A 24,820-nucleotide genomic window follows, 5' to 3' on the forward strand; every position below is an offset into this window, starting at 1 on the left:
ACACGGTGAGAAGGAACTGCTGGTCTGATGACACATGGTATCCCACAGCCATTTCTAACACAGTCTCTGTAGTAAAAGCTATTAACGCTCTGTGTGAATAAAAGCTGTTTTGTCATTCTAATTGGGGATACTGTCAATTCTAATTAAGATACAATAAAATAATAACGACTTGAACTTCTGCTTGTTTTGTTTTATAACTTGTGTAAAATGCGCAACACCCATTGATTCAGCCTTTCACTCTAACCTCTGCCATGCTATTCTGAATCGGGGTGCCCGTCAGTAACAAGCGATTCCTACAATTAAAACCCAGCAGGATCTTCCATCGAACGCTGAAACAGACAGAAACAGAGTTTTGGCACTGCAGTTTATAAGGGATTCATAAAACAACTCAAATAACAGTTTACAAATGACAAGGACTTTTACATAAGGAATTGCCTGATATGAGACACAGAATAACAAATAACCTCAGCCTGTTACAAAATCCAGGACATTTCCAGGACAGTTTTAGTCTTCCAGAATAACGAAAGGATACCTTCAGTTTGAAATGTCACAAGCATTTTCATATTTTGAGTGTCAGGACATCTCAAATAAAAATGCCGAAATCAGGCAAAAAAAAACAAAAAAAAAAAAAATCAGCTGAGCTAAATCATATGACACAGGGTGATTCAAAGTGTTATCAAGTTCATTAAAGTTCAGTGATCAATAGATGACTACCTAAGCAGTTTGGTACTGACATAATCTGAACAGAAGTTTAGATAGCTTACACTGTAATAATGATACACAGCCAGGTCTATACTTATCACTTCACCGGTACATGTATTGAAAGTGAAGCAGAAAATTACTTGTGAAAAATAATCACTTCACCGGTACATGTATTGAAAGTGAAGCAGAAAATTACTTGTGAAAAATAATCATTTCACTGGTACATGTATTGAAAGTGAAGCAGAAAATTACACTGAATTCAAGTTGATGCCAAAATTATTCACCGGTGAAAGCATTATTTTTATGTTTCTCAATACACTGATGATACATAGTGAGCTTGTATTGATCACTTAGCAGTGTGTGAAAAATGAGAAAATGGCCTAAACTCAGAACATCAGACAACTGGCAATCCAGTCAAGAAAACAAAATCACTGTCACATAAGTGAAATAGCATTTAGTACAGCATTTAATCTCCGGCAACAAAATCACCAAGGTTCCACCCGATATAGCTTAGATTTACACACACACCTGGAGCTGCTTTTGATAGCCTGGGCTTCATCTAACACCATATACTGCCACTTTATGCGCTGGAAGTACTTGACGTCCTGAATGACTAGCTGATAGCTTGTGATGACAACATGGAAGGAAGCTTCCTCTGTATGGAGGCACTTCTGGTCCCAGAACTTCCTCAGTATACGACGGTCCTGGGTATTCCCCCAATAGGGCACCACTTTAAAGCGCGGCAGAAAGCGGGCACACTCCTGCTGCCAGTTGTGCAGTGTAGAGGCAGGCGCTATCACCAGAAATGGGCCCCATATGCCTTGGTACTGATGGTCAAATAAGAACTGATTGTTCACAACTACTGCATCTTAACGTAGTGGGGGGGGGGGGGGGGGGGGGGGGGGAGGGAGAGGGGGAATAAATAATGATAATAATAATGATCAAATGGTTTCCTCAACAGAGACCTATACTTTGGCGACACTGTAGTAATCATTATATGTTTTATTGTTAGAGGGCTCCGGGGAAAAGCAAATTATATTCATTTGAGTTTAGTAATAACCCTCGATAAATAAAATCATTACATTGATTCTTTTATTAACATTCCACACTAAATAACAAATCAAGTTTTATGTAAGCTGGACATAAGCTAATATGCAAAACACACAACACAAAATTAAAACTGTAATTCCACAAATGCAATGCCTGGTCATAGTATTAAACAGCATAACGATACCTCAGCTAAATGAGCCAGGAAGGCAATACTCTGCACAGTTTTCCCTAATCCCATCTCATCTGCTAAGATCCCATTAATACCCTGATTGTAGAGATTGGCTAACCAGTTCATGCCCTGAAACAGAAGATTTAAAAGTGAAAAACGAAACACCTACCCATTTTCATATTTTTATTTTGAGCACTAGAAATGGCAATGATTCATCAGCAGATGATTTGAGTTGTTTACATTTTACTGATAAAATAATAATAATAATATGAACAGATCTACATGTACCAGTCAAGAGCACTTCTGTTATCAATGTTACCTCAACATTAAAAGTTCAATACATACAAATGTGGACACATACTGCTGGAGAGCAGCTATATATTAACAGTACTGAAAACATACTGACCTTTAGCTGGTAGCCCTTTAACTTCCCCTCAAATATTGTTGGCTGAGGTTTGTCCACATCTGAGGCTTATTGAAGGATTGGCAAAGCTCACTGAAAAACAAAACACAGGTCTTTTTGTTCAAATAAAGACATGATCCTATTTTCTTCACAAAGATTAAGATTTTAAACTATAAATGGCATATTCGACATGAGATAAGTCGACTGAGGTGGAATGTAAATACCCAGGACAATGGTCACAAAGAACCCAAAATGATAGAATATACTTACAAGGATCTTCAGCAGAAGGGATTCTTCGAGTAGCATGATAATCAAAGGCTTCCCTCTAAACAGAGAGAACATGGCATAAACAAATGCACACGCTCGTTCGTGCCCGTGCTACAACATTCAAGACTTTAAGCACAGAGCAGACTGTCGGATCACACAGCCTTTTTAGACTTAAGTTCAAATTTCATACAACTTTAAAATGGTTGTTTCTTATATTACAACGTGGAAATTTTGCTTGAAAACAGATATTCTAGGTAAATTAAAGTACAGCAAATTTCAGCTAAAATAATGGAAAAGAATATACGAAATTTAATGACTGAAGTTTTTGACTTAAGTCCAAGATTGCTTCATGATCTTGTGGCCAGGATTCAGTTGAAATCATGTTTATTAACGTGAGCACATAGCATGGTTAAAAATCACTAAGTGACATAATATAAACATCAACATTAAAGGACATATTCACATAATGCATACTCAAGACTTTGCCTTCTAGAAGCTATTATTAATATTCAATATCTTGAATAACCTTTTCACACTAACACGGACCATATTTGCTCACAGTATTTCTTACATTTCACAATGACACAATAGTTTACCCTGGCTTGATGAGCTTGATAAGCACTTTCAGCATTTTTCAAAGCCACCTCTTTCAGCCGTTCACTGTCTGTTCAAAAAAGAAATACACTGTCTTGGTAAACCAGGTAAAGCTACATGAGAAACATCCCTAGATACTGCTGGGAACTTCCTGCCCATAACATAACAATAGCAATATTTATAAGTATGCAAGGAGCAGACCGTGGACCAGAGGTTAAGGGTTTAATGTTTCTTGAATACCATTTGTCTTCTACACTATGTTGTGCATATTTGTGTATCACGTGATGAAAGTTTGGCTTTACACAAAAATCAACTAGATAAATAAATACATGAATGCAAAGGTGAGTGTGCTTAGTACTACAGGACTGGCAGTGTTAAGGGCAGCTCTAAAACCCATTAGGCTTCCAAGAGTACATCTGAAAACCATTAGGCTGCCAAGAATAGATCTGAAAACCATTAGGCTGCCAAGAGTAGATCTGAAAACCATTAGGCTGCCAAGAGTAGATCTGAAAACCATTAGGCTGCCAAGAGTAGATCTGAAAACCATTCGGCTGCCAAGAGAAGATCTGAAAACCATTAGGCTACTAATGCCTCCAGAAAGTTATCAAAATTATACAAGGGAATAAGAAAATGTGACAAGTGTGAGAAATCAATAGAGCAGTAGTACCATAGTCATCCTCTTCCTCGTCCACTAGCAGCCCGCCCTTAACCTCATGCTTCCTCTCTGGTCGTCGCTCATCGAGCTTGGACAGAATATTGTCTCTATTAGCTTCGGTGGCTCCTGTCATTTTACGCGCCATGAAATGGGCATACAACTCAGTCTGAGTGATGAGGAAGTTCAGTTTTCTCTGCTGTCGTCGTGCCTGTGAAACAAAGAATTCATCTTCTGAGAAAGAAATAAAATTTCACTTTTGCACTGCTTTAAAGATAGATGATGTAATAACATGATAATAGCATAATGTAATAACATGATAATAGCATAATGTAATAACATGATAATAGCATAATGTAATAACATGATAATAGCATAATGTAATAACTATAAGAACAATATGAAACTTATGTACGGATCAAGCTGGTTATGAGACTTGAGACCTGAACCTGCGAGCAAAGCTTTATCAAAATTGGAGGATATTCTTCAGGAGTTATTGCTTGTAAACCAATGGAAATCTTAAAGCACACAAAACTTATGCACAGGTTCAGATGGGTTTTGATCTTGACCTGACCTTACACAAAATGAAACTGCAAACAAAATTTTATCACAATTGGGCAAAATTTAGTGCAGTTGAAAAGAAACCAACAACATCACTGGAATTCCTTAAAATATGCAAAATTCATGCATGGACTGGGATAGTTTTCAAACCTGACCTGTGGTTATACAGATTTAATGTAACCTATGAGTCTCATGAAACCTCTCATTGTAGTTTTCAAGATATTACCAAACTGCTCATGGCCCCTCCAACCCCAGAAATGAGCAGGGCAAAACTATCATCAGATATCATACTTACATTTAAGCAGGGTTAAAAAAACAAACAGTTCAATTACTAAAACCAAAGGTAATTTACCTCTCTCAACTCAAGGTCTATTTTACGTTGTTCTTGGGCTTCTTTTTCGGCTTTCTTCCGGTGCTCCCTTTCCACCTTCTCAAAGCGCTTCCAGTAGATCATCATTTCTCTTGTCAGACGCCTCGCCCTTTGAGGGGTTTCTTTCATGACTTTCTGAGACTGTATAGCATTTCTCCTCGACTCTTTCATACACTGTTGAGCACACTGAGAAAACCAAATTTTTTTACACATTTAATTGTTGCTTACCATACATTTGTGGAAAATAAGCTTACAGTGAATATCAGATACAAATTCCCTGAGGAAGACCAAGTTTGAATCCACACCTTCTGCATCCTTGCCAAAGCTTATAACAATTCAACAACCGCCTGTTCCTCAAAAAAAACACAAGAACAGCAGGTATTATCCAAAGGCAAAGTAGTAAAGTGGAAAGAAATTTTCCCCATATATACCTCCCTCATCACAGCTTCGCTGCAATTCTCTCTTCTGTTTGTGTTTTAGCTAGTTTTCAGGATGTGTTTTGTGCCATTTAAGTCTGCCTTGAGAAACAGGTGGATTCAGCACTGACCTGTTTACATATTGCACTGAACAAGCAATACCATTTGTGGTTATTTGTATTTCCATTCTGTTCCGTAATATTTTACATTTTCGTGCATGTTTTTGCCACTTAGAGACTCGCTTTATACCCTACTGCTGGCTTTCATGGGTACTTCATACACATTACACTCTATTAATAAACTTTGAGAGCAAAGCACACATTACGAATCTTGAAGCCTCATTTGTTTTTGTCATAAAGTGTCACCATGTTTATCTTGTCATATTTTGCCACAGGCACCATGCAGAATAAAAGCAAACCTCCCTACCTTTTTCAACTGTGATAACATTTCTTTTCTGGCTGAAACCTTCTGCTTGTGAGCCTGGCAAAAAAAAAAAAAAAAAAAAAAAAAGGGATAATCAAGATATAATAAGTATGCAATGCTCTTAAAATACAGCTTGACTACAAGCACAGCAGCCAAGACATAGTGTGTTTGCAAGGTACAATCTTTCACTGCTAATTACATGTAGTTTGTCACAAATTTAACAGTGACACACAGAAATTTGCCCCACATCCAAACACACACATTCGCCCATGCACCTGCACAAACAAAGCAAGAAAAATCCATTGCACTGGCACAAAAGCTTTAACGAAGAGATGCCCCTTAATAAAGGCAACAGAAAATAAAAAATTAAATAAAAATTAATTAAGAAAATAAAATATTTACTAGAAAACAAGTCATGGACACATACTGAACAAACAGCTTCACATTTTGTTTACTAGAAAACTTTTCCTATTTTGATAATCACAAAGACCTGGTAATGTGACTTTGAAATCATCTCAAACCATTGCTACTCACTTTTGGAATTTCTTTTTTTGAAAGAGAAACCCAAATTTTCTTTCGTTTAGCATCTGCCTGCTCTGGGGTGAGTTTCTTAATCTTGCCCTTTCCACTCTGATGTCGCCGATTTAAAATTGCCTCCAAAATCTTTGGATCAAGGTCAGCAGAATCCTGTAAAATTGAATACATTAAATACTTTTTTAGATTATATTTATTTATCTGATTGGTGTTTTACGCCGTACTCAAGAATATTTCACTTATACGACGGCGACCAGCATTATGGTGGGTGGAAACTGGGCAGAGCCCGGGGAAGGGGGGCCACGACCATCCGCAGGTTGCTGGCAGACCTTTTAAATTATATAAATTTTTTAAAAAATGGAAAGACACAAAAATTATACTCAAATTGAAATAGGGGACACCTCCCCCATGTGGTTTACACTAACAGATATCATGGCAAGAAATCATACCATGTTTTATTCACATTTTAAGGACCTTAAGCTGCTTTACCCATGATATTAAACAGGGGTTACCCATTGCTAATGCAGGAAACTTTTGGTCTTGGCCATTCAAACTAAGCAGAAAAGAAAGATAAAAAGAAAACATGGAATGCTCTGTTCTGCTGTCACCCTCTTATCACTTGGTAAAGATCATAAACATACGCTCCTAGAAGTTAAGTTTTGTTCACTAATTTGGAGATTTCCCACACAAATTGGTTATAGTTCATACTTCTTACAATCAAATGTTGAGCATTTTATGACCCTGTCTGCACCTAATTTACATCTTATAACAACACTTTTCATACTTTATTTGATTGTTGTTTAATAAATTACTCAAAATGTTTCCACTGGCAGACCATTTAAAGATGACAATGAGTGAGTGAGTGAGTGCTTGGGGTTTAACGTCGTACTCAACAATTTTTCAGTCATATGACGACGAAGGAATCATTAGGGTGCATGTACGTGTAATGTGCCTCCTTGTTGCAGGACGGATTTCCACCGCTCTTTTATTTAGTGCTGCTTCACTGAGACGACTTACCGAAGGCAAGTAAGCCGCCCCGCCCGAGCCATTATACTGATACGGGTCAACCAGTCGTTGCACTATTCCCTTCATGCTGAACGCAAGATGACAATGAAATGTGGAGACATTTCAGCAAAGATATTGCCATATTTGGATGAAAAGTGCAGGGGGAAAACATTGAGGAATGTTATCAGTCACCAAAATATTTATTTATTTATTTATTTGATTGGTGTTTTACACAGTACTCAAGAATATTTCACTTATACGACGGCGGTCAGCATTATGGTGGGTGGAAACCGGGCACAGCCCGGGGGGAAACCCACAACCACCTGCAGGTTGCTGACAGACCTTCCCACATACCGCCGGAGAGGAAGCCAGCATGAGCTGGACTTGAACTCACAGCGACCACATTGGTGAGAGACTCCTGGGTCATTACGCTGCGCTAGCGCGCTAACCAACTGAGCCACTGAGGCCCCCAGTCACTAAAGTAAGATTCCCCTATTTACAAAGGATATTTATTTTATTTATCTTATTTATGCCACAGCCATACTGGTCTAACCCTAAGAAAAGACCAGAGAAATCCCAGACCAAAGGTTGCTTGATATGAACACACATCCTTCATTGGTCAAGAGATATACAGTGAACCACATCAGCCCAGAGAACCAAGCCAGCATGAGACGCCAATGAGATGTCCTAAAAAAAGGCATAGATACATCAGACTGAAATTCTTGTGTTGTTATCCACTAGGGCAGAAACAGGATGCAACCACAAAATATCTGTTATCTTACCTCATGATCTGATCCATCATTAATATGTTCTTTCTTTAGTCTCTTCAATTTAGCTAAAACAAAATTACAATGACATAAAGTAAGACCTGTATTTACTAGTCTTGAGATAAATAAGTTATAATGAGTAAATTATTCTTTTCTTGTTTCAACACCAGTTTGGAATTGACGCCATATAGATAAATATGTCTGCATACAGCAGATGTTGTACAGAAACAAATGACCAATCACAATCAAGAAAATCATTAATTATGCAAAACTTTAACACGGATTCAACTGGTTCTACAAAATCAATCTCCACACTTTCTCAATGTAATCTTTGAGTTTTATGATTCTTCTCTAGTTTAAGTTAATTTTCAAAATGTCAGCAAACAGGACCCACAGAAAGAGCACTGAAACCTCTGTATTGACACAGAAAACTCTGTATTGGAAACAAGGAAAGTGTAGCAGATGGACAAAGACAACACTCCATGGCCAAAGTGGCAGAGGGATAAAATGTCTTTATGTGTTTGGCTGTCACTGCGGACAAACATCAAAATAATCAAATTTCTCACAAACAAAAAAAAATCTGAAAAATCACAACAGTTTGAGTGTACATTGACAGTTTCAGTGTACATAAACACAGACCTTTCATTTTTCTTTCCATCTTTTTATATTCCTTCGAGATTTTCTTTTTTGGTCCAGCGATAAGTTTGTTATGTTCTGGGAATTTGTCATAGTTAGAAAGAAGACCTGTACTGTAATACTGAAACTGGTGCAGCTGCAAAGATAAACAAATAAACAATAGCTACATCTAGAATTACAAAGAATAAGTAGACTGGTGCCAGATTTTAACATAAAACAATTCTCTTTCATTTTCAGGATATAAGCAATAATGAAGACAATCACCACAAATTTGCTTCCCAGTCAGAAACTGTTTAGGGGCAAAGCCATGCGACTAGGGGCCACAATTTTTTCTTTGCTCAGACAATATGTTAAATATGTCTGCTCCTAGCTCTGTAAGTTTGTTCCACAAGCCTACCTTGAACACCTCTGTACTTCCCTTGCTGACTTTAATATACTACTGCTGGGCACCAAATAATGTCTCTGTTTGTAGTCTCGGTTGTCTCAGCTATCAATTCCAGGTAGGTGTTCCCATGTGTCATCACTAGTAAACCCACACATGCATGAAACTATAAGGGAAACTGGATAAATTCCAACACCAACCCCAACCACCATGTTTGAATGCATACTCCTCACAGTGAGGGGAATTATGTATACATTTAACACTGCCACTGTTAAGTAAGTTAAACCTTTAGACACGCATTCTGGTTAACTTGTTAGGATCAATCTTACCAGTAACCACCTAGAGGGAACCATAATCAACACTGATCACTAAAAACATTTCTCGAATAAATTAAACAAAATCGAAGAAAAGATTAAACTAGTACAAAATATGCTACAATTGTCAGTAGTTATCTCCCTTGTATGGGCTGTGAGGAGTATGTATTCAAACATGGTGGCTGAAGTTAATTTTATCCAATTTTTCACTGTGGTTTCATGCTTGTGTGGGTTTACTATTGATGACACATGGGAACACCTACCTGGAATTGATAGCTGAGATGACTGTGACTACGGACAGACAAATTAGTTAGTGCCCCGCTATTGTATACTGAGGCCAGAAAGGGAAGTAGAGAGGTGTTCAAGGTAAGCTTATGGAGTAAGACAGGGCTGTGATAGTATACGTAATCACAGCCCTACAGAGCTAGTCTGATCGTTGTTTACACGGTGAAGGTGGCTATCTAACTCACTACACAGCAGATAATATAGACGGTGATAACTTGAACTTCATCTTGTTTGCATGATAGAATACACTTTAAACATCCCTTACTCTGTCCACAGTTGGTGGTTATTCTGCTGAAGTCTGCATAAAACTACCAGGGGCGCCTACTATGTGCGTTATAGTTGTACTTCACACAGAAGGATGGAATTCAGTACAAGGTACTCGACCACCAAAAATCTGTGGTAAAATGGTGTAGATATTTGAATTATTCACTGAAAACAGTGAACATTTTGTGAATCCATTCTCAATTGTGAGCCTTGGCAACATCAGTTCTGTCTTCACAGGGGATCAGCAACCAGCTGAGTTCAGCTTTCAAACTTGCAGTAAACAACAACTACCTTCTTCAATCACCACCCTGCTATTTTTTGTTTTAATTGCAATGAATACAAATGAAAATGGAATCAATTTTAACTTCATTCACACTGCTCTGCACCATAAAAAACATGAAAACCACTTGCCAAACGAAACATTTTCAACACACTTCTGTTTGAGATTTTTATATGGTAGGTAAGCAGGAATCATTGGTACCACATGGATTCTTGTGCTAACAAAAAGTCTCTCTGCTGCCAGGGATTCAATTGTGCATTTCATATCAGCATGTCTTTTACTATGGACTATCAGGGGAATGTGACAGAGATTATCGTCTGGCATTCGATAGGAGCTCGGACATGACTTGCTGAGCTTGACGTCTACAGTTAATGCTGGGTTCCGCTGATGTTGTAACTTTAAATCTAGACTGGTGCAAGTTTTATATCCTTGCAAGAATTTCAAGAAAAATAAACATACAATGCTGACACTTTACTCGCCAGAAATAGAATGGCGATCAAGATAAAACTAGTCAGGTACTCACCAAAATAGTTCATACAGTCGCAATTCGCCAATTGCGACTGCTTATTTTTCCCCTGCAAAGGGATATCAAAATGATGCCATGCTGAAACACCTGTATCATCACAGACTTATCTTCACAATTGACTGTTCTTGTTTTGTTTATATTTTAAATATTCAAGATGGTGATAAGCACCCAGGGTTTTTTGATGGTGCTGCTCACCTCTGGGTCCTGGTAGAACTGCATCTGGTACTTCCTGTGGCATCTGTGGATCTTGAGCATATGCTGCAAGCCTTCATTGCTGATGGGTCTCTCTTCATCTTCATCTGATGAGCTATCACTCAGCAAGATATTCTTTAACAAACAATCACATTACCATTTTTTTAGGCTCTTTGATTTATTACAATATGGTATCATCTTCTCTTTCATACTCCATGTTAATTCCTCTCCTTGTAACAGTAGATTGCCTCTTTAACTTCTACTTTTATATATTTTCATATTCTTTACTCTCTCTTAACTTTTCAAAACAGATTTTCAAAAACAATGATTCATATGCCTTTATTCATGTGAACAAGAAACACACTGCAAAAAGCAATACAGTCATATACATGTAACAAACCTTACCTTAATCCACTTCCTGCTTTTTTTCACTTTTGTAAAATTATAAAGTCTAGTCTTGTCAGCTTTTCTCTCTGTAGAACATAAATCAAATAGAACTTCACATCCAAAGGTTCTGGATTAGACACCAAGACAGACCCACATGATTATCAAAGCAAAGATGACAATAACTATTAAATTAATAGCAATGCCTATCATATACCCATCTGTGTTGTACCACCTTCATGACCTGTCCAGCAAAGCCAGTATTTCACTATTTAATCCTCTTTTCAGCAAACTTAACTGGAGGATAAAATAATTCAACAATCAATGTGCACTTACGTCATTGCTATTTATGTCTAGACTTATGGCGGGAGAAATATCAACAATAGGGTCCAACATATCACTGCAGTGATCGCCAGACAGCTGACATTTCACTACTACCCAAGTGGCAATGACAGAAGTCTGTGATAAAAATAACTTAAATTTCATCCATTTTGTCTGGTTATATATGAAAACACAAACTCTCATATTTCTGCATGATATGGTTTATGTATGCCTACATAAATATTTACCAGTGTGAATATTTTTTCAACTTTGTGTAGACACTAAAAAGCAATACTGAGCAGCACTGAAGGGCTTCTGAACTTCGAACAGATCCTACAGGGAGCACAACTTGGATGCTTTGAAGCTACCAAAATCAGTTTAGTCACCATGGTGACATTGGCCTACTTTTCACAGGCGTCAGCTGAGGTCCTATCAGTTTTGTTTACATCGTTCACACCATTGGTACCTTCCTCGACATCTGGGTTTTCATAACCTATTTTTTCTTTCAAGTACCTCTTCCTGGCTTGTGACTCTAACTTATGAACTGGACACTCATTTAGGTCCCTGCAGAATCTATCTTCTGTTTCAAAAATGCATTTACTCTATTAAAATTAAAGAAAATAAACTGTTCTCTAATTTAATCACTATGCGATGATACAAACCTGATTTTGTGATGGTGATTCCATTTAGCACCTTACTTCCATCTGGGCCTCTTTCTGAAGGCTTCAGCAAGTCTAGATCACTATCTGAGTCACTATCATCACTATAAAAAACATATGCATACATTTCCAGGTTATAACCCAGCTCTCAAGTTTAATATTACTGCATCCTGTAACTTGACAAAAGACCAACATAGTTTTGTAATCTGTAATGCGCTGAACACAAATCAAATAATTAAATAAAATATACATATTGCTACTTGTATAGGCTAACTTCATGTTGAAACTCTGTATAGTGTTGAAGTTACCCATTTAATGCATATAAGTACTAACATTTTTGATTCATTATTATGCTTAACATGCAGTGATCCCCGACCTAGGACAACTAAAAAATGAGATGACAGAAACTTACTTTGGGGCATCTTAATCCACTATTTGAGGATTTGCCAGTATACATATACCAAACATATAAACCCCCTGTTAGACCTATTAGCAGCACATGTATGGACATATTATTTATGACAGATGTACTGAACAAGAGCTGAAAACACAGAATATTTAAACGTTAGGCTGCTTTAGTTTGCACTGATGGTTTTAGGTTGACAGGTCGTGCCGCCCTTTCGTGGAAGAAGCCTGAAGCAGAGGTGTCTACCCCATTTGTGTCCAACATTTAATATTCTTAATGATAAGGTTCCAACTTATCTCTCATCATTAACCCTTCTTCTGTATCTAAATTGTCAAAAGGACTAATAACAGCAACAGTATGTGTAACAACCTTTTTAACATTAACCAAATCATTTATGAAATTTTTTGTTTTTATTAAAATTTAACTTCTCAGATATTCTCTAATGTGCTCGTACGGCAAATTGTTACTCTTGAATAAGCCATCCAAGCTTTATTCATGTTATTGTGACACACATGCACAGGAGAATACTTCTGTGTCTTTTTCAAACACAGTACAATTTTGATTAAATAAATAAAGTATTAAATTATATGAAATTCCAGTTGTGATAAAGCATGAAAGCTCTAGATCCCCACTCCCAAGACAGCGTGAAGAAATGGCTTACCTATCATCCACTGGAGCGCTCACCATCTTTTCAACATAGTTCAGGAAGTTTTCCAAGCATAAGGCTGTATCCACCCTCTGTACATGGGGTGGAAGGGCCAACTTCTGCCCATAATTATGCTCTAGGGTGGTCTCACAGGACATGTTGGAATGCCCTGAAATTAACACACATTAATACATTTATCACTGGTTTCGAAAAATATAACAAAACAATTTTCATTTTTTCTTTACACAATTTAAGACACAAGAAATGAAAATTTTCTTCCTTTTTTTGCAACTACATATATACATCCACAAATCAAAAATCACAAAATGACTGTTCATTTCATTTGCCTTTCTGCAGTCATGAGGCATAATTAAGCAACTGTTAATGTTGGAAACTGTAAAAATGAAGTACACATCAGCAAAAAGACTGGAAATTGTGCCAAAAATTCCATATCGATACTGCATGTGATCAATGAAGTCAAACCCACTTTTTTCCCGCTCTAAACACAGGTTTTCAATTCAATGTCTGACAACCTTGGTTTTTTTCATGGACAGGCATACATTAGATAAGTTGTAACAAAATCACAGGAATCTAACCAAAACCGAACATAAAGGTGCAGAAAGCTGGTTTATTTCAAGTATACATGTATATAGACACATGTATTATTTCAAAAATGACAAGACACATATGAGAAGCTGCTGCTGATGGAGATAGCAAGTACAATGACAAGTGAACACAACTTACACCAATAAAAGTCAATGCGTGCATTATACAGTGCAAAACCATTAATTGATATTTGTAATACTCAGAAAAATCAAAGCTGGGTGCAGATTGAGAAGCTGTTTTGAATTCTGGGGTGAATCACCTTAAATGTTGGATTAAAATACATGTACGCAGAAAATTAAAGCTTGGTGCAGAATGAGAAGCTGTTTGGATTTTTTGAGTGAACCAGCTAAAATGTGGGTACTTATGTTAAACCCAGGGCTTTGAATCTTGGGAATACTGACTCAAATGCAATAACCTCATGAATACATGTGCATAGAAGAAAAAAGCATGTACTGGATTGCAAAAGACACACATATCGGTAAGAATTAAATGTCATGCCAAAACGTTGTGTTTAATCATGTAACATCACCTACTCTTGTTAAAGTACTACACCTAATTAAGTCAGACTGCACCCAACAGTGCACTTAATTGTGGAATGTCATTAATACTAAATAGTTTAATATTTTCTAGTCTGTTATACGCAGCAGTGTTGATAATTAAATCATATAAATATATATGATCAAAAAAAAACAAAAAAAAAACAAAGGAATATAATTTAAACAAAAAATTCATCTGAGATAAAGGTGCAGAAGAGATAAAGCAAAAATGTGAGTTTGTTGATGGGGATTTTCTTTACGGTCAGTATTCAAATACAATGTTCACAACTATCACCTATTGTTGATGAAGGCATAGCTTTTTTTTTTTTGAAGAAGCCGTGTACAAAATATAACTCTTCAGGATTACAACACACTTCATCTCATTTCGTATTGTAACTCCACTCAAATTAAAGTTACATTTCTGCGACTAGTTTGTGCAGGATGTTCGCTGGGCCTTCCCAGAATTCCTTGCTTATTCTGAAGACATCAAGTGACATGTTAATTTCAGGCCGGCAATTGACGCGTACTACTTACGAACATGGTGTACAATTTGTTTTGCTGACTGGCCTACTATGATTTGTGACTATTATCTGCTATAGTTCTCAGAAGATCTTCCACTCTTTTTCATCTGCCCATGCCTGCACATGTTACCTTTTACTGCTGTCTGCCAGTTAAGTAATGTATCCCAGTAAATTGCTTGGATGATCTCAGGTAGTAAAGTAAAATTCTCATGTTATGATATTCATTGTGAAAAGCAGATTCTTCAATGAATTGGCAACATAATGGTCATATCCTACACCACGTGACGGCATAGCAACATGAACTTTTCATATTTCCCCGTATACACTACACAAACCGCAGTTAGACGGTCACAGAGCACGACAGAAAGGGACACATGAGCCAGAGCTTTGGCCACCTAACTCGTTTCTGACAAGATTTACATGTACCGTACTCAGCGGAAATATACAGTATCAGTAGACGCCGACAGGATATAGATTACCACGAAACTGAAAACTGTCAGTCACTCAGTGTGTCAAGCAATCAGTACCGGTACCAAAACAAACAACTAACTTATAGGCTTAAAACTATGAACAAGACTAGATTGACCCATTTCTATGATCGACAAACCAACGCAAGCCGCCAGTCTTCCTAGTATCAGCTTGATCTGCTGCACAACTGGAATGCAACGCTCACACACAGGCTTCGTGAGACAAAACTTGAGTTCAAATTGCAATATTCGACATTGACAGGTGTAGATAAATTTTGTAACCAGTGCAATGGAGTGCCCACGAAGTACGAAGAGCATACCTTCCACAGTATTTTTCTCCGAGAAAAGTTACATCCGTGCAGTCTACAAGGCTTCTCCGCGAGCAGGGCAATATGGCGATGGCAGATCAGTCGTTGGCTATGGCTGGCAGCGGCAAATAAAACCAACCTCATGACTTTCCTCTTGCTTCGCAGGGGGTCTCTCGCCATTATTCGGTACAACCTCATCACCAAAATGTTAATGTTAGAAAAAAACCTCAGGGCCAATATATGATATTTTCTTTATTAACAGACGGCTTAGTTAGCAAATAAATAGGAGAATTTGAAAATTTTTTAATAACTATGAATATTTCGACGGGGATCATCATATTGCGTTTTTATAAAGGATAGTTTCAGGCCTGCGATTCCGAACTGTTGCGGAAATAACCGGACCTTAACGAAGGGTCCAAAGCATAAATACTCATATCGAATTTACTAGGACCGGCATCAAGAGATCGTAATCTCCAGCAAGCACTGCTGCCGCTTACATCAACATAAAATCCTTAAACGCCATCATTGGTGTGAAAGTGTTGCTGCGGTAAAGAAATTAGAGTGAATCTTTGAAACTTATATATAACTTAACAAAAATTACCTCATTGCTCAAAAAGAATTACAGTCAATATACAGGGTTTAATGGTTCTTCGACCAGCAAAATGTCCTTCTCATCGACATTTAGCTTAACCCTGGGATATTACATCAAAAGCCTGATTTTATACATCTACCGCATTGATGAGAGAATCCTGGGCCATTACGCTGCGCTAACGCGCTAAGCAACTGAGCCACGGAGGCCCCTGTACCTTTATAAAGCCAATGCTACATCTACTAGTGCTGTTTTATATATTTATTCATTTATTTGTTTATTTGTTTATATTTTGCCGTCAAGAAAATAATTTCAATCCACACATATTAAGAAATTTCGGGGGTATATATATTTATTCGATAACGAGGCAAATTCATGCCGAATGACTTTATATGAGGATTTAAATTTTGAATTGTTTGCAGAGCTAAATTGCAAACACGTTTTCGTTCTATAGAGCTCTGTTATATTGTAGTCCTTGACTGCTGTCATGGCTGTACGTTGTGGCTGCTGTGTTACGTTTCCTACAGAACTCACTTCTACTCATTTATTTAGACAGCCAATCCTGATTATGCCGATCCTTATCTTTATAGTCCCTTTTTGAAGGGAAAGACTTTGTAACTGCAGCTGCTCTTTAATGCAGGGGAAAATACATGTTCATTTAATTAATACATGTGTCGGTTTAAGTATGAACTGTGACTAATATAACAGGGGCACCACGCAGTGATAAAGTAGCTTTATTTGATGTAAGAGACAGGCAGTATCAGTGTTTAGCATTACCCTCCTGGTGCTGGTCCCGGGCGAGAGGGAACACCACAGGATCATGCCCTGACAAGGTCGTTTTCACAGTCAAGGTCACCGTGAGACTCAAAGGTAGGCTGATGGAGTAGGGTACTCTGCTTCGAATACTATATAGCTGGGGGAGATACTGAAAGATACTTACAAAACAATTTCTTGGGCTCGCAGCAGTGAACACAAACTGTTCACAATGGCAGCGATGAACGTAAACAGAATACACAGGCTTGTCAAGCGAATCATGCCTACATGTCTACTCCTAATTCCATTCACATTATGTTTATATTATTACATGCCGGCTTATTACAATATCACTCAGTTCCCAGACATGCCAGGGTACCGGGAGCTGATCTGATGATGCACTAATGTGCCAAGCAGTTCTGACCAGCTCGAAACGGTAGTGCTTTGTTAGATCTGGTGTCATCTCCCAGGGGTGTATATACATTTATACCCGGTCTGTCAGTCTGAAAGTCGCGTCAAACAGTTTTCTAGTCCGAGATTGCTCAGACTTCAGGTTTGGCAAGATTTTGTTCAGCCAAAGATGGCCCCAAACCAACGTCAAAGTCAAATGCAGTTTTCAGCCCTGATCAAATGTGTTGAAACTGTCCGTACAGCCATGCATGTTGAGCATCAACAACGAATGTCAGACCCATGTGGGTCTAACATAGCTCAACATTGTGCATGAATGACTTCTTTTCCACCACAAAACTTTACAACTTCTTTATCTTTATTCTCGTTCCATTTTCTAGTTGACTGCTGTAGCAGGTGAGCTGGCGGGGTTTTTCTGAACGCAATGTTTAGTTTAAATAGTAACTGATGCACATGCACAATAAAATTTTGAAAATTGGTGAAAGAACAGCATTTTGAAAAACTGATTATTTAAGCATAAATTTAGATTAAATACATTCAGAATATTAATATAGTATATGTACAAATGACTATTTGATCTATGTATTGCTTAAGAGACGTTTTAGTATCCTGCAAAGTAGTGTTTTTTATTCTGATTGGCTGTTTGTCTGCCTGCAGTAAATGCTTGATAGTATTTTCTGATTTTGATGAAATCAGAAAATAATCCTGGGACTGACTGTGAGAGACTCATATTGTTGCTGTTAATGAATATGTTTTGGCCTATTAAACATTTGGAATTCTGTGTGTTACCCTGAGGCTGTGAAAGTGGTGAATATACTTGAGTATACATGTGTGATATGCTGTCTGATTGTCAGAGGCAAGGTTGTTGATGTTGATACTGACAGTCTTTGATCATGTATCTGTATCTTTTTTAACTATAGGGTCAAGATGGCAAAGTACACAATTGTCTTGGTGAGGCATGGTGAGAGCAGCTGGAACAAGGAAAACAGATTCTGTGGTTGGTATGATGCAGATCTGTCAGAAACTGGGATCGAGGAGGCAAAAAATGCTGGGAAGGTGTGTTGTTGAATTACATCATTCAGTTGTGAGTTTGCTTAGGTGTGTTACTTTTGTTCTCAAGAAATGAATTATGAACTTAATTTCAAAAGCACAGTGTGATTTGTATTTAACTTAATTGTTGATATTTAACAAAGTATTGACACATACAACTGTATTCTTATGTAGAGTGATGATACCCTAGAAGTGAAGTAAGAGGGGTTGGGGGTTTACTGAAATCATTTGTGTGTGTGTGTATGTGTGTGCGTCCACACAACTTGGGGTTCCACGAAACCAGTTGAAAACATGATGTAAACACTTTTGCATGCAGAATATTCATGCTCTTTTGAATCAAAATTTACGAAAACGAAAGTTACCCCAGTTGAGGTACTTTAAAGGGTTACAGTGATTTTATTTGCAGTGACTATGGACGTGCTGCAAGGATTTCCATGAAGTTGTCAGATTATAAATATTTCTTGTGACTTAAACTTGTTCTTTCTTAATATGTAATACAGTGTATTAAAAATGAACAATACTGCTATGACTAAATACATCCATACTTTGCTTGTAAGTAATAACATATAATTTTCTTTGTTCAAAGATGCTGAAAGAGAAAGGCTTTGTGTTTGATGTTGCCTTTACTAGCGTGCTGAAGCGAGCGATCAAAACCTTGTTCTTTATCCAAGACGAGCTGGACAATCACTGGATTCCTGTACACAGGCACTGGCGACTCAACGAGCGTCATTACGGAGGACTTCAGGGTCTGAACAAATCAGAAACGGCCGCTAAACATGGGGAAGACCAAGTTAAGGTAAGGCTCATTCAATGTTTATTGTATTGAATTGAAGCTTGCTACATGGCTTAACTCTGACCAGTTATAGATTTAAGTTCATATCAGGCTTTTTTGTCAGTTTTGGATGGCATTATCATTATTTCAGCCATAGCTATTTGGCTTTGCTCCTGCACATATTGCACAGAATGGTTTCAATAGTATCTGTGCAGCTGCATCTTTTGTTAGGTAGGTAGGTAGTTTTTGCCCAGCTATAAAACCATGGATTGCTGTGAGTTCAAGTCCAGCTCATGTTGGCTTCCTCTCTGGCCGTAAGTGGGAAGGTCTGTCAGCAACCTGCGAATGGTCTTGGGTTTCCCCCAGCACAATAATGCTGGCCACCGTCGTATAAGTGAAATATTCTTAAGTACGGCGTAAAACACCAATCAAATAAAAAAATAAATAAATAAATAAATAAAAGCATGGAGATGTAAATCAGAACAGCCAAACACACTCATATTGTATAGACTTAATTCCAGCACAAGAAACACCACTTCCTGAAGGCTTGTTGTTTTATAGTGTACTGACATTTCAGATCTGGAGACGATCTTACGACACACCACCACCTCCACTGGAACAGGATGATCCCAGGAGTGCTGCTAATGATCCCAAGTATAGTGTGAGTGTAATGAGATATTTTGAGAATCTGGTATATCAGGGCTCAGTATAGCATCTATTTATATGTAGACAATGTAGTTGCTGGCCAATGGCGAGTAAAAACAGCTGACGGGCTAGTAAATTCAAAAGCTACTAGTTCTCTTTGGTTAGGAAAAATGTTGGTGTACGTTTCATGTATTTGTAAGAGGGTTGGGGGGGGGGGGGGTGTTGGATGTGTTGCAACAGGAGCATAGGCGTCAGTATAAAAATGTGACAGAGAAGGCTACACACCATCATTTAGAAGAGATTGGGTGGAAGGAAGAGTGTGGTTGTGATGCTAAAAGAAATGTTATGCAGTGCCAGTGTGCGGTAAAGTGTGCTTTGAGTTTCTCCTATTGTAGAAAGCTGAATGTCAACAACCAACACACACCAACTTCATTATCACCAAAATTTTCATTTGTTGCTGGCTCCAATAACATTAAATTTTGTACCCCAGTCTTAAGCCAGGTCATGTAGGTCACTGGCTTGTTTTGGTGGCTGCCAGCTCACACAAATCGGCAGTTTCCAGGGTTTTTCCAGGGACGCAATTCGCAAACCTTTTTTAAGATGCTCTTATTGTTAAACCATTACGCTATGTCTCCTTGGTATATTTGAATTTTATGAATGACACACGTATGCTTGACTTGACTTAAAAGTTTGCCTCAGTTATAATTGAATAAAGTTCTATCTCCGAGTGATCAGAGTTCTTCATTACAAAAAAAAAATGCAAAATTGCATATTACATTTACTTCGGTGTATAAAACGAAGTAAAATTTTGGAGGGATGATGAAATTCAATGAGGGCTAGCATCATTTGAAAGCTGAAACCCTTATTTTCAAGCCCTGTATGTGTGTGTGTATATATATATATAGGTATGTTGTGGTTATTGCACTCAAACATTTTGACTGTTACGTTGTAGCCTATAGGCCTGTAAAAGCTCATACTGTCTTTTGTTACCTTGCATCCAGGACAGTCCTCTATATCCAAACTGAGTGACCCTGTTTTCTCTTCTAGAATTGTGTTACATGCAGCAAAGAAATTATTAAAGATGACCTTTAAACCTGAAAAGGTCAAAAGGCACATTGATGAGAACCAAATATCATTTCAGCAACTTTTGAATAATTTCAAAGGGATGGTGGTTGTAGTAATGGGAACAAACAGACAGGGCCCTAGCAACACTCCTTTGCCGTAAAGGATTGACGATTAAAAACTACAGATGTGTAAATGAATTGTATCTTGACAAAATTCAGCACCGTTGAATATATAAGGTGTGTTTGTTTTCAGCATTTGGATAAGAATGCTGTGCCGTCATGCGAGTGTCTAAAGGACACAGTGTTCCGAGCTCTACCCTACTGGCATGATGTCATTGTTCCTACCATCAAGGTATGCTACCTGCACGTACACATTCAGGATTTCTGCTCAAGATTAACCCCATGTTTAACCCACTGAGTCTATAGGTTTATGATTTTTTACAAGTTATTGATTAAAATTAAGTTGTGAATGTAGGCTCTGGTTTATGATGTCGCAGGCGTAATTTTTCATCCGGTGAAAAAATCTTGGCAGTGATGCCAGAAGGTTTATTTTTAAAAACATCTGTTGAAAAAAAGTATTTCTCTAAAAAAAAAAAAATGCCCAGAATGCAACCAAAAAAAATGGAAAGTCAGCAGCGCTATTTTTTTTCACTAAGTGTTCTCTGTCATGGGTATAAAATTGCTCAAATGAATCTGAGAAAGGTAATTTAAGTCTTAAAAAATGTTCTTTTCAGTCAGGACAACGTGTACTGATATCTGCTCATGGAAACAGTTTGAGGGCATTAGTCAAGTACCTGGATAAGATTTCTGATGCAGACATAGCAGGCCTGAACATCCCTACAGGTACGAACAGCTGGGCGCAATAAAACCCAGCAGCCAGCATGCAGACAATTCAGTTTGAGGATAAATACAAGTAACATGAAGCAAGAACACATCATGTGTCCACTAACCTCTTTTGCATTGGAAGTTCTGTCCTGTTACTGAAATTCTCCCTAACATAAACCAACTGACTATGGTGAGGTATGGTCACCCAGTGTATTTTCAACTGTCTTAATGTCAACTAGGTGATTAAAGTTTTATTTTTTGACAGGCTGGTAAACACATTTTCTCTATAACTCATAGTGGGGACTCTGTGGCAGAGTGATTTGTGTGGCACGCAGCACAATGACTTGGGAGTCTCTCACTAATGTGGTCGCCGTGAGGTCAAGTCCATCTCTTGTTGGCTTCCTCTCTGGTCGTACATGGGGAGGTCAGCCAGCAACCTTCCTCAAACCATGTCTCTGTCATATAAGTGAAATATTCTTGAGTATGGTATAAAACATCATTCAGATAGATGAAAAATTCTTTTTTATATTTATGAAACTTAATACACCTGTGTACCTAGCCTTTGTAAAACCCCTATTGATCTCAGTGACCATTACTTGTTTGTCCAGGGTAATCAGGGCAAGTGTAATTTGGTAATCTGTCCAGCTATCTTCTACAGACACAGCAAACTTAAGTTTCATATACTTTTCTTTTTATACTTCAGGTATCCCATTGGTGTACGAGTTAGATGAAAATCTTCAGCCTGTACGGCACTTCTACTTAGCCAGTGAGGAGGAGGTGAAAGCTGCCATGGATAGAGTAGCCAACCAAGGCAAGGCAAAGTGAAACCCTTAGCGACAGTGCTTGCAGTGGCTCAATTAATACAAATGCCCGGGGCTGTTTTCATTTTACTGTAAAATTTACTAATATGACTGAAGTGAACTTTCATATTCTAATTTTGCTAATTCTGTTAAAATGTCACTTTTTTTTTTTAAGTTATGGTCTTGTTTTAAAGGATAAGTAATGAAAATATGGATGTATCTCCTTCTACCTATCAACTTTATTATTGTTTTTTTTTTGTATTTGATTGGGAAATGTTTAACAAATCCCATTGTATTGCTCTCAAAATATTTATTATGTCACCCACCTTCGAATGGGGTGAGGCTTTTTGTTTTTGTGCTAGAATTTCAGGCAGCCGGTGTGCTTTAATATGCTCCTACATGTACTGATCTTAAGTCAAATTTCTCGTATTAAATGAAGTTCATTATTTCATCACATGAACAATGAATGTAAAACTCTGATGACGGTAATTTGAAGGAAGAGACAAATTAAGGATTTTGTCTATGTAGTCATTAATTTAGAACATATTATACGTCAAAAGTGGGCTGTCATATGACCAATATAAAGTTGGTATCAGTTTTTGAAATGATATATGAATAGGTATACTGCACGGCTCTTCTGCAGACCGCCATGGCTCAGTTGATGCCTTATTTTTGTCCACCCAGCAGTCAACACCAATCAGTTGTATAGATATTTTTGGTCAGTCTTACTGCCTGAACTTTCAATATTCCACACAATAGCTTTAGGGGTTTTTGAGCATTAGGGCCCTACCGATTTGGCCGCAACTCCACTGAAACACGAGAGAGCTCACTGACACAATGACTGCTCCCATAAGTTTCCGAACAGAATTTCGTAGCGTTTATCTTGCTTGTTATGTTCAGTGTGTTTAGGGTTGTAAATGATGTCTTTATTTTATGTGCAAATGTTTTCGATTGAGGCATAGTTGTCACTGTTGTCGGCAGTGTTTTTCACCTGGGCTATCAGCCGAGTTTTCAGTTGATGTACTATAGTAACTACACGTACACATATTCTCTTTACAAATCTTAATTGTATCATATTTGTTCAGTAAAGTTCATGGTTGTTGAGGTGGGACAAACAAACAAGTTGTGCTTTAAAAACAATTCAGTCTCCTTTCCATGTATTTTCATGTTACGCAACCCTTTTAAAATCTGACTTTTGACAATTTATTACAATTTAATAACTGTGGAATAAATTAGCATTGAAGTAAATTCCAGTAGTATATGTTATTTAAGTTGGTAAGTATTTTGTTTTCTTGTAAGTTATTATTTGCTTACATCCTTGTACATCTGTACCCAGTAAGCTAAAGTGCATATACTAGAAATAAGAATACTAGATTATCAAATTTTTATGTAGTTAAAATGTGTTTTTTAAAGAAAGAATCTTGCATGTGTGAATAATGAATTACCTGCCTGTCGAATCTCAGTGTACATGTACCTTTAACCGTGAACCGGTTGTTACATCAGTAGGCTTACCATAAATAAAATGTACAGTCAGATGTTGAGCAGGATATGAAGTATTTTGGGTGTGTGAGAACAATGGATTTCTTGAATACATTTATAGTTGACAATGCTAAAGGATTAGGTTCCATATTTAGTGTTTATTTCATGGTGAAATAACCCTGTATGTATTGTCAGACTGAGACAATAAGATTAAAAAGAAAACAAAAAGGGAGTATACAGTAAATCTCATGAACACGACACTCAGAGTGTGGAGAGTTAATGACCCTGGTTTTATGCAGCTTTTTTTTTTCAGGCGACACATTCACTTGATTCTGATTGCTGTATGTGGGAAGGTCCGCCAACAACCTACAGGTGGTCATGGGTTTCTCCAGGGCTTGGTTTCCTCTGACCATAATACTGGCTGTGTGGTTGTATAAGTGAAATATTCTTGAGTACAGCGTAAAACAACACTCAAGTAAAAAAAGGATTTTTTTGTGAAGTTTTATTAATTTCATAAGTGCTCCAAATGCATCATTTTAAGGCCTCATTCTTCTAAGTGCATTTTTTACACGCCAAACTATAGGTAAAACTAATTTCTGCCCACACAGTAATTTACGCCCAGCTCAGTCATCAAACAAAGCGACGACAAACCTCTCCCATTTGTCCAGGAAATGGTTTATTTGTTCCACATACAATCACAAGAACAGGTCAATGAAAAACCCTCTGGATATAGTGTCTGTCCTAATTTGAACCTTGACAGTTTTATTAAACTACTCATCATATTGTATT

General features: G+C 37.6%; 2 protein-coding genes across 3 annotated transcripts in view; one reads left to right on the forward strand and one right to left on the reverse strand.

The window, feature by feature from the left end:
- LOC135469237 (chromatin-remodeling ATPase INO80-like) overlaps positions 1–15,804 on the reverse strand; it is a 37,939-nt gene extending 22,135 nt beyond the window's left edge. The window contains 18 exon segments of the mRNA XM_064747831.1: positions 245–329; positions 1,231–1,529; positions 1,937–2,050; positions 2,328–2,390; positions 2,392–2,417; positions 2,595–2,649; positions 3,188–3,255; positions 3,853–4,048; positions 4,751–4,954; positions 5,611–5,664; positions 6,142–6,294; positions 7,929–7,981; positions 8,553–8,685; positions 10,796–10,927; positions 11,198–11,265; positions 12,160–12,260; positions 13,224–13,377; positions 15,659–15,804. Coding sequence (XP_064603901.1) covers positions 245–329; positions 1,231–1,529; positions 1,937–2,050; positions 2,328–2,390; positions 2,392–2,417; positions 2,595–2,649; positions 3,188–3,255; positions 3,853–4,048; positions 4,751–4,954; positions 5,611–5,664; positions 6,142–6,294; positions 7,929–7,981; positions 8,553–8,685; positions 10,796–10,927; positions 11,198–11,265; positions 12,160–12,260; positions 13,224–13,366 — 1,947 coding nt within the window. The 5' untranslated portion in view covers positions 13,367–13,377; positions 15,659–15,804.
- A 1,241-nt stretch (positions 15,805–17,045) lies between these two features.
- LOC135469236 (probable phosphoglycerate mutase) lies at positions 17,046–24,373 on the forward strand. Of its 2 annotated transcripts, none has more exons than XM_064747829.1 (7): positions 17,046–17,105; positions 18,317–18,480; positions 19,033–19,242; positions 19,796–19,879; positions 21,181–21,279; positions 21,662–21,770; positions 22,456–24,373. In XM_064747829.1, exons 2-7 carry the CDS (start codon positions 18,355–18,357, stop codon positions 22,575–22,577), a joined length of 750 nt encoding a protein of 249 aa, XP_064603899.1. In that variant the 5' UTR covers positions 17,046–17,105; positions 18,317–18,354; the 3' UTR covers positions 22,578–24,373. The 2 variants fall into 2 exon arrangements, with proteins under 2 accessions (XP_064603899.1, XP_064603898.1); XM_064747828.1 differs by having other exon boundaries at positions 18,317–18,452; positions 22,456–24,316.
- The last annotated feature ends 447 nt before the right edge of the window (positions 24,374–24,820 follow it).

The sequence above is a fragment of the Liolophura sinensis genome, chromosome 6 (genome assembly GCF_032854445.1).
Source record: "Liolophura sinensis isolate JHLJ2023 chromosome 6, CUHK_Ljap_v2, whole genome shotgun sequence".
In the NCBI taxonomy this organism is placed as follows: Eukaryota; Metazoa; Mollusca; class Polyplacophora; order Chitonida; family Chitonidae; genus Liolophura; species Liolophura sinensis.